The 10,713-nt window shown below is 39.8% G+C and overlaps 1 protein-coding gene across 1 annotated transcript; it reads right to left on the reverse strand.

Moving 5' to 3' along the window:
- Window positions 1-1,750: 1,750 nt before the first annotated feature.
- LOC139718907 (pinopsin-like) lies at window positions 1,751-10,244 on the reverse strand. Its single transcript, XM_071630355.1, has 5 exons — window positions 9,824-10,244; window positions 7,623-7,817; window positions 4,132-4,265; window positions 3,334-3,573; window positions 1,751-2,131 (listed from the first exon to the last, which is right to left on the reverse strand). The coding sequence occupies exons 1-5, from the start codon at window positions 10,242-10,244 to the stop codon at window positions 1,751-1,753; spliced, it is 1,371 nt and encodes a 456-aa protein (XP_071486456.1).
- Window positions 10,245-10,713: the final 469 nt, after the last annotated feature.

Here is a 10,713-nt window from a genome sequence, read left to right on the forward strand (position 1 = left end):
TCCCTAACAACTCTTAATGTATTAGTCATTCACCTAATTTTCCGTTTTCATGCAGTGAATTAAACACTATTTGACCCCCCCCCCCCCCAACAAAAAAATTAATCTTTTTATCAAGTTATTTTAGATTATAGGGATTGTAATAATAGTTCTGGTGATTCTACCGGACTTGCTGAAATCTTCGACTTATAGACATTACTAGATTATAATGTTGAAGCCAATGGGATATTTCGTAAGAATAATGACGGTATGATAGGTCATCTAATCGGAGATTTACAATATTACGCAACTTTGACTGATATCACTCACTGATGATGTTTGTAAAAATCATGTGAAAGGAGATTCACATGAAGCTGTAGGCCCTACTGTTCTCGCCTTTCATGTTGTCGAGTACATTGAACAAGTTACTACACACAAAGATCTTGGAAAACCCACTTGTTTACGAATTTGCGCTCCTCTAAGGCAGTATGATCTTTGCAGGATTCAGGCATGCCGACGAAAATACACCCCTAACAAACACAAATTCTGCAGCTATTGCAAATAGCAGGCCTACCTATCACGTCAGGACATCCAGGCCAGTGGGAATTTAGTTTGTGATTACATCTACGCAGGAGACGCCGTGGAGAGCCAAACGCGCCAACTAAAGCCATCATTCACTTTGATCAGTAACCCCACGCGTTTTCAGCTGAGCCTGAACACAGTTTTCGCCGATACTTTCCCCATTATCAAACATACTAACAAAACGTTGTGACGTCATTAGTAAGGATGTGGGTTATCTAAAAGGCTGCCACAGGAAAGAAACACCCTATGTGTCAAAGAGGAAAATATGCACTGTCGACGTTTTTATGGTTTGTTTGTTTGTTTTTTTGTTTGTTTTTTTTTCAATTCTATGATAATATTATGAAGACGGCCTAACGCAAGCGCAGAGACTCGATCGTGAAGTCTATAATGGCTGTGTGGCGGTAAAAATTTTCCCGTCAGACAAGCTTATTGGCAGGCAGTAGGGCATTGGCAAGCATTATTCGTACCTATTTCAATGTTTAGCTTGAGAATGGAATGTTGCTTGTGTACAGCAGGACTTTATCGCTTAAAGGCAGCCGATCGCCATCCCTCATGGTACGTAAACTCCGAACGACCGAAGTTTGTGTCATGCTACCACTGAGACAAGTTTTAGTGTATGTGTGTGCGTGTGTGTGTGTACGCATCATACACAAATATTGTCACCGCGAGCTGCGGTGATTGGAGGAGAGAGGCCAGAAGACGCGTGGCTCTTTTGGCCTCTCTTCATGCGCATGCGCACTGAGAGTGTGCGTCCATTCGGAAGCTCTCGTGGCTCGCTGGGACAGCCATTTTGGGTTAGGAGAAAGAACAGGGAGCTCTCTTGTAGCCTACCGTATTTTCGCTGACCCATTGAGCCAGCGCTATTCTCATTCGGGGGTCACTACATTTGATACAGAATGGGGAAGGCAGCGTGTTGCGTTCGTCTCCGTGCCGCACAAACCACTCGCCACGACTGAGTGTCTTTAAAAAGAGAGCCGTACGTGCTCCTGGCTTCATGATCGGAGAGGCTTCGAATTCCAACACACTTTCAAGCAGAATCTACAGACTAAATTTCCAAATCATAATCTGCCGCTTACAAATCAGCATGAGGAATACGGATCAATGTCTTCAGTTGAAGTTCTTTTTGTCTCCGTGTTTGTAACAATATTTCCTCCCTGTCCTCATTCTTTTCCCAAAATTTTGATCATCTGAATCAGCATTCAGCTGGAGGAAGACTGCCCACATTGTTTCTGGGTAGTTTCGATGGCTGCTCGATGGACGAAGATGTTCCTTCCCCGTCCTCATTTTTCCCCGCAACCTGAATCTGTCGAACCTTTGTCGATGTCTCGGGGACTCGTCCCTCAACAGCCGCGACGTCCTGTTTCGTCTTGTCCTCGACGCATTCGAGAGGGATGTCGAGCGCCGACGTCGCAGTCGGGAGACTCGAGACACGATCGCGCCGCGGACGGGCAGCGGGTCTGGTGGAATTCCCTCCCGTCCGCCGCCCGCGTCGTGAGTCATCCCCTGCGTCGGATTCCTCGCGTTCGAAGGGGTTCCTGCCGCAGCATAACATGTCAATGAGGGCATCTTTGAACTAGAGAATCGAAACAGACACCTTTTAAACAACAGTTCAAACATTGTTCACAACACGTCTAAACCAATAACCAATAATGATAAAACAATCTGGCTCTGTCATTGTTACCATGTAAAGTTTGTTCTGTATCTTCATCTGTTTTGTATCTCTGACTATCATGATTTCGATACATTGTTGCATATCATGATCAGATGTTCAGGTCACACTCGCCACAAGCTTTATATTTCTGAAGATGTGTCCCCATCAGTTGATCCCATTTTAGTTGTACTCATGTATAGTACTTGCTGGAAGCGCTTTGTGTCTGTTAAAAAAGCGCTATATAAATATTGGTTATCAATATCAATATTATTGTTATTATTATTATTATTTTATTAAATAAATGTCATTGAACTTATAACTGAACTGAATCGAAATATCTTATTCAAAGATGAACACTGACTTAGACGAATCATTACGAAACAGACTAACAAACCCTAAACTAATCAATAGAAACAAGAGCACAAAGATTAACGAAACTTAACTTTCGACTACGCATGTACAGAAACCGGTGACTTCATATCATTGTGAAGTTTGCACTCAAAACATTGAAAGTGTTGAATGGTAGCAACGAGGGATATACTAACGAGCTTTAAATCTTCGAACAAGACGACGCCATTGGGCCCCCCCAAAAAAGGTGTTCTGCACATGCGCAAGGCCATTCTTTCCATTGTCCAACCCTGGAGGAGGCGTTGTCTTAGCGTTCACGTCGCAGATCTAAAGCAATCTATATACTATTTGCCATTCTAGTGTTGCATCCATGACGTACCGAATTGTTATCACTTTTGAATATGCGGCAAAAACTGCATGCTATGTTTTATCTTGCTTCTCGTAACGTAGGGTCTACGTACATCTTCTTCGGAGTCTTCCGAAAACAAATCAATATTGTTTGAAATACATATAATCGTGAATAGCCTACATCATTCAAATACTCATCCAAACGAAACATGACTGTGACAAAAGCAGAACAACAATTCTGATTTAATTTGATAGATTATCATTATTTCATTGTGAAAATTTCCAGTTTACAAAAACGTAGACGCCGTTGTTCGATCTATTCTGGTTTCAATGAACTTTCCTAAAGACAACAGAACAACTATCGCATGCGGGATAACTTCTGAGTGACGTATTTGTCTACATCCCGAGTTGCGTTATACACCGCTTACCTGTTTGTTCATGTAGAAATAGATGATTGGATTGTACACGGTGCAGAGTTTGGCGAAGAAGGACGGTAGGGTGGCCGCCACTGGCCCAAACTGTGGGTTCTCTCCGAACGACACGTAGAGGGAGAAGATGGCGTAGGGACTCCAGTTAACCATGAAAAACCCTACCATCAGGACAACCATCTTGGTGACTTTTCTGTCAGCCTTGGCGTCTGTGGACTGGGCGGCCTGACTGCTGGCGATCTGGACACAGCCAAACAAACCAACAAATAAATAAACAAACAAGGAAACGCAATAATTCACTTATCTCTTACAAGGGTTATTAATCAGCATGTGAATGACCGTGAGTGCGTCTTCATATTACAATTTTACTTCTTTTTCATTTTAGGATAGAAGATTAACACAAGACAGCTAATTTGAGATGAAAACAATCAAAAATAATATAGCAAATATGAATAACCTGTAATATGAGGAACCTACTAAAACAGAAGCTTGTGGAATGTAGACTCTATGGTACATGAGTAAGGAATTAAGAGTTAAATGCAATGTATCATTGACGAAAGTGACAAAACATACGAGAACACATGATGTTGAGAATGCAATAAAGTTACATAACGCACAGAATCTCCCACATTCTTCTTAATAATTATTGAACCTTTATCATCATTATGACCAATCTGTTATTGGTTATTATTGGCAATCTGTTATTATTTTGTGTTATCTCTCAGATTGCGTCTAAAATCATTTTGTGATCAAAATCATGGCAACCACATCAAACCATTCATCCAAGCCTGTATGTACCTTTTTCACTGCGAAGATGAGAAGAGAGTAAGACGCGATGATGATCGTCAGTGGAATCGCAAGGATAGCGATGAAGATGAAGATGATGTAAGTCGAATCCGAGGGTCTCCTTGAATTCCAGTTGATAGCACATGCTGTAGAAAACAGACATAAAACAAATATACATGCACACACAAGCCGTAAGCAATCTGTAGAGGATGGCATCTCAGTTTGCGTGCAAAACGCCTCTAGTAGAAATGAACTAGAAATGTCGCTACGGCGACTGATGCTTCCGCCATAATGCATGATTCTCCCAATAGGTGTATAGTACAATGTCTTCACAATGTGTGATGACAGTTTCACATAACTGGCAAAATATCGAAATAACAGGTTTATCAGAAATATCTTGAATGTTCACTTTCCACGAACTGGGTTTGCTATAATTGTCTATTAAAGAGTGCAGGTACACATATTTGGGGAATTGGAAATTTTTACTTGACTTCTGATCGACCTTATTATAAGTTTATGCATTGAGTATAATTTTCAAAATATGAAGAAAGAGTGTAATTACCAGTACAAAATATATATATTTTTTTCATTTAAACCTAACCTTTGACCTTTGACCTTCTGGCTGGAAATTTCCAAGAGAATCTCCATTAAGTAATACATGTACATATATTAAATTTTAAAACTAATAATGCAATCATTGCATATACTAGTACAGGCGTATATGAGGGAAATAGTAACATTTTGGGAAGTTGACCTTGACCTTTGACCCCTGACTATTGACCCATGACCCCTAAATTCCCTAGATAATCCCTGCCAGTCAGTACATGCATATGTACCAAGTTCAATGAAGATACATTGAACCATTTGTGAGAAAAGTGATATTGCAACATTTTCACCTAACCTTTGACCTTTTGACCTTTGACCTTATGACATGAAACTCTCTCTGGAGAATCTTTATGCAGTAGTACATGTCTACACTAAGTTTCAAGAAAATAACTGCAGGCATTGCATAGATATGGGGGAAATAGCAACATTTTTAGCATTTGACCTTGACCTTTTGACCTTTGACCTCTTGTCAATGTCACTAAAATCTACTCAACTAATTGTCCCATCATACATCATCCTTGGACCAAGTTTATTATTATTATTATTATTTATTCGGCTTTCAATCACAAATACATTTTTCGAAATCAGAAAATTGTACATTGGAGTGGTAAGGGGGCACCAGGTTGGGTAGCCCGGGTCTGGAAAGAGCCAACTAAATGACTTAGGCCCTCAGGCCATCCTCCCCAACCCACCTGGTGCACTCAAAACAGGCAGTTTACAATATAAAAAATACAAATTTCATTAACAGGCATACATAAAAAACAAAAAAAAAAAACAACTGTTTCTTTGCAAGTGTCAATTTGAGATATGTGAACCTACCAATCTGTCTTATTCCATTCAGATATCAGAGGTCATTTTCTAAATAAAAAACTAAGAAAAAAATGATACATTGCATATAATATGTCAGCTCTCAAATGACCACCGACATCAAAACCTATACTGCGTGTAAAAATGCATACAGTTAATGAACAATGTATAAATTTGAAATTTGCATGTAAACTATATTCCCTTACAACATTTCATTTTAACTTCATTATATTTGGACAGATAACAAAACATAACTGCGAGAGAGAGAGAGAGAGAGAGAGAAAGAGCGAAAGATAGAGAGAAAAATAATAAATTCATAGATAACTAAAACTATCTCTCAACGTGAGTAACACCCCTACCCAACACCCATGGAGACTGCTCAACCAGTAATGATCATCTGCATGTTTTCTATTGGAGAAAAAAAAAGAATACCATGGGAATGTACCGCTCAACATTGAACAAAATGTACACTTTGCTCACTAATACAGCATGTAGTCACGTGTGCCATGTATTATCTCAATTCAAGTGCTCATAACCCGAGTAAGGTATTGGAATAAACAATGATTTCAATTAAGGAATGTTGTTACCATGGCAACACAATGTTTGACATGAAGATAAAAAATATGGGGAAAATGAAATTTGCACAACTACACAATATATTTCATAGCTGTCACATGTGCCAAAATTTAAATGAAATTGCTCAAATGCTGAGGGAGTTAAATAAATTCACACTAACATTATGATTTTCATTCAAAATATGCTGTTAACATGGCTACACATTTTGTAACAATGACGAAAGATCAATTTTGTACAGGAACCATATATCTATCAGTCATTGACCACACATAAAGGAGAAATACTCGGTTTTTAGCAAAGAAAGTCAGAGCCATCGACCACGGAATGTTGTTACCATGGCAACACAATGTTTGACATGAAGATAAAAAATATGGGGAAAAATGAAATTTGCACAACTACACAATATATTTCATAGCTGTCACATGTGCCAAAATTTAAATGAAATTGCTCAAATGCTGAGGGAGTTAAATAAATTCACAATAACATTATGATTTTCATTCAAAATATGCTGTTAACATGGCTACACATTTTGTAACAATGACGAAAGATCAATTTTGTACAGGCAAATAGTATAGTCACGATGTAGTAACATGGACCATAACCTTACTCAAAGCTGCTTCATCCAGTTTTGAGTTATCAAGTAAACAGATAAATTTTAGGATTTGACCTTGATCTTTGACCTTTGACCTCTGTCCGATTTCACTGAAAAACTAATCAAGTAATTGTCCCATCATACATCATCCTCCAACAAAGTTTGGTGAAATTTGCTCCGTACAGTCTTGAGTTATCGCGTAAACGGATAAATTTCATGATTTGACCTTGACCTTTGACCTTTGACCTTTAGCCGATTTCACCTAAAATCTAATCAAATCATTGCCCCATCATACTTCATACTTGGACCAAGTTTGGTAAAATTCCAGTAAATATTACTCAAGTTATCGCGTAAACGAAAGCGGACGGACGTACGTACGGACGTACGGACGGACGGACGGACGGACGGACAACCCGAAAACATAATGCCTCCGGCACCACTACGTGGCGGAGGCATAAAAATGTATTGACGAGGCTAAGTACCTGCTGAACGGCCGACGGTAGCCGTCACTTCTTCCAGAGATGTCGTCAGTAGAAAAGGACGAGCTGGTTTCAAATATAGCAATTTGGTTTTAAGAAAAATACCTCTGATGACAATAAAGAAAAGATTGTTTCTTCCTCGTCAAACTTTGTGATGCCAAGCGTTTGTCACTATTTACCATTTCATTTCTATGACTGTTCATTTGTTGCACTTATTTATAAAATGGTTCCTGATTCATGCAAAGACGATAGAGGCAAGAGGTTTCAACACTGTTGCTCTGCACTTTTGTTCATCCGTGTAATTTCTTTTGTTTATTAATTTGTATGCTGCCCTATACATGTCTATGGCATAAGAGGGAAGTAAGTAAGTATTCACTTGTACACTAATGTGATTGTTGCCTAGGTAGATCATCTGCAACGACCAGGGGTCGAAGGTTACTCACAGGTCCCCGGTCCTTCGTAGCCGAAGGAGTTCCAGCCGAACCAAGGGGGCAGGCAGATGATTAGCGAATAGATCCAGGAGAGGGCGATGAAGAGCGCTGCCGAGCGATGGTTTAGCCGCTGGGCGAGGAACGGGCGGACGACGAGCAGGCACCGGTGCACGGACAGCACGGCCAGAATCACTATCTGCTCACAGCCTGCCGATTAGATCGACCGACAGATAAAAACTTGTCTTTAAAATTGATCACGTTGATGATATATTTGCCATCTCTGCCGATGTTCACTTTTTATACAGCCCGTGCAAGTCATTATCTAAGACAACTATCTCCTTCACTCGCCACATGCCTTTCAATCATCTCTACCATCATTCCAAATACAATGAAGTATTATAATATCAATAATTCCAAAAAAAAAAAAAAACCGCACGAAAAAATTCCGAGATGGCGCAGATAAAGACATGTGACTGGAGCCTAATAACAATTCTTCACACAAAGACACATGGGAAAAAAAGCGAATTAATAGACAAGCACAAACACGCCTAAACCCCACACAAAATGAAAGAAAAATGGAACATAATTATTCTAGCAGAACAGCTCCCACACCTGCTACACGAATAACTCAACTGTATACTTCCTATGTTACAGCAGGGAAAACTATCAAAATAAGAACTATAATAGTAAGTACAAGTACGTGAGAACTAATGACCATGATTGATGCTAGCACATAAGAGTCATTTTAAGTGGCGTAAATATTTTAAGTTCCTTGCGACGACTACTAAAAACAGAAACACAACACATGCAAAATGAATGACGTCCATGCACGCGTATTGATCAAATGTTGATACCAATGTTGAGGAAAACAAAACGTGTATGCCGTTCCATTCATGGTTTTTATGGTTATTTTTTCTTCTTCTTGTAATTCCGATTCCTGAATAAATTTACAAGATGACAAGCCTTATATATTTTCTTTAGGAGCAATCACGACGATAATTTGCTTCGATACCAAGCAATTCAATCCATCTCGTTGTTAGCTCTTTCAAATTTACCATTCAACTCATTTTTACAGTTGTACATAAATCAAAGAGATTCAATCGATGAAGTCAAAGATAAACATAAAAAGTGAAATAATCGCATTTACGAAACACAGTTAAAGTAGTCTCAAATCCATCGTGTAAGTACTTAAATCTATACTTGTCATAGTTCTCCCACTCCGAGTGATATCATGATGTTGTTATAATCATATGGATGAAGATTCGTTGCTGGTTTAAAGCTCGGAAACACATGAATAATGCACAAAACGAAGGGTTGTTTTGAGAGGTTTGTGCGGCCTAAAAGTATAACAACCACCCTCGAATTTGTGTGTAAGGCTCGGCATGGATGAACAGCGAGGATTTCTGCCTTTTTGTCACTCCAGTATCCAAGCCCTGAAGACATGATCATGAACAATCCAAAAATTGTGAAAAAAAAAATTGAAATTTGCAAGATCGCAACTGCTGATCTACATTTTAGCAAACATGGTAAAAGAACAAGAATCCGGAAATCTGTTCATAAGAATGGGCGTGGATGTACGGAGGGGATTTTCTCTTCTTTTACATTTCCAATATCTAAGCCCCCTAAAACATTATTAGCTTCTCTTTCCGCGGAAGGAGAAACGCATCTTTGTTTCGATTTGACGGCAAGAGTCCATATTTAAAGGGGAGGTATAGTTTTGGTTGAGATAGGGATTTAGGTCTTAACTTTTTGCGAGATAAGTAGTTCAAACGACTCATATGAAATATTAAAAAGCATACCGTTCTAAGAGGAATTAAAAGTTTACTTGCTGGAAATCGGGGTTGAAATGGCTGAGATATCGAAAAACAAAGCAAAGCAAAGTGATCATAACAATAGGTGGGTCCCACCTTTTTTATGTCCTATCTATTTTTGGATATCTCAGCCATTTCAAAACCGATTTTTCCTCAAACAAACGTTCAATTCCTCCTAGACTTGTATACTCTTTAATATTTCATATAAGTGGGTTCTGATTATCTCACAAAAAGTTAAAACCTGAATCTCCATCTCAACCAAAACTATACCATTCCTTTAAGACGCAAATAGATGGATGAATGAAACAAACAAACAAACAAACAAACAAACAAACAAACAAACAAACAAACAAACAAACAAACAAACAGGTGATTTAAGGAGTGAGAAGATAATGATCTGACCTGCAACCATGACTAAGAAGGCGTAAATAGTGCAGCCAAGATCGCCGTAAAGCCACCTGCCAGCAAGGTTAGAGGCGAACGTGAAGGGCGAAGCGAGGCACGACACGATCATGTCGCAGATGGTGACGTTCAGGAGGAAGCTGTTGATGGGGATCCTCAGCGACTCGTAGCGGAAGAAGAGCACCAAGACCGTGCCGTTATTGAGTATGCCAAAGACGGTGAGAAACCCCGTGTACACGGCCAGAGCTGTGAAGGCGGCGCGAGAGACGTTAACCACCAAACTCGGACCGACGGTCGTTTCGTTAACGCCGATAACAGTCGTGCTGGCCACAGCACTCGACGTCGTCATCGTCGAAGAAAACGGCAGTGTCGAGTCGAATGGTGAAGAGGGCGATGAGCTTGGCAAAAGCTGAGTCGTCATCGTGTCGACAGACAGATTATTCATGTCTGCGGGTCTGATTTCAGATTGTCAATTGCTACAGCAAATAGAAACAGGGAAATCGAGAAAGAGAGAGCGTACTAAAATTTGAAATAATATTCATAAACCCAGGGGACGCGACCCCGTGGTGCAGTGTGTGTCTGTGCAAATATGCCTATACATCCTGAATTAGTATTGAATACTATCTGGAGGTGTGCGCTAGTGCCAGCGTTTGATGCGTATCTGTGCGCTGCGTAATGACGCTCATCGCGTGTCGCCCCCTAGCACCGATTGAGCAAAACTACATCGCTGAAACGATTCTGGCAGTATGATGAGAAATGTAATAGAATAAACACAACCCCGAAAACATATCAACACAAGGCGGCGCACCAATGCCAATGCTCCAGCCTGATAATAACTATATAATGACAGGTATTAAAAAAAGGTGACGTTGGTGCATACGTTGTTCATA

The sequence above is a fragment of the Diadema antillarum genome, unplaced genomic scaffold (assembly GCF_040938485.1).
Source record: "Diadema antillarum isolate AM-2024a unplaced genomic scaffold, OU_Dant_1.0 scf00000101, whole genome shotgun sequence".
Lineage (NCBI taxonomy): Eukaryota > Metazoa > Echinodermata > Echinoidea > Diadematoida > Diadematidae > Diadema > Diadema antillarum.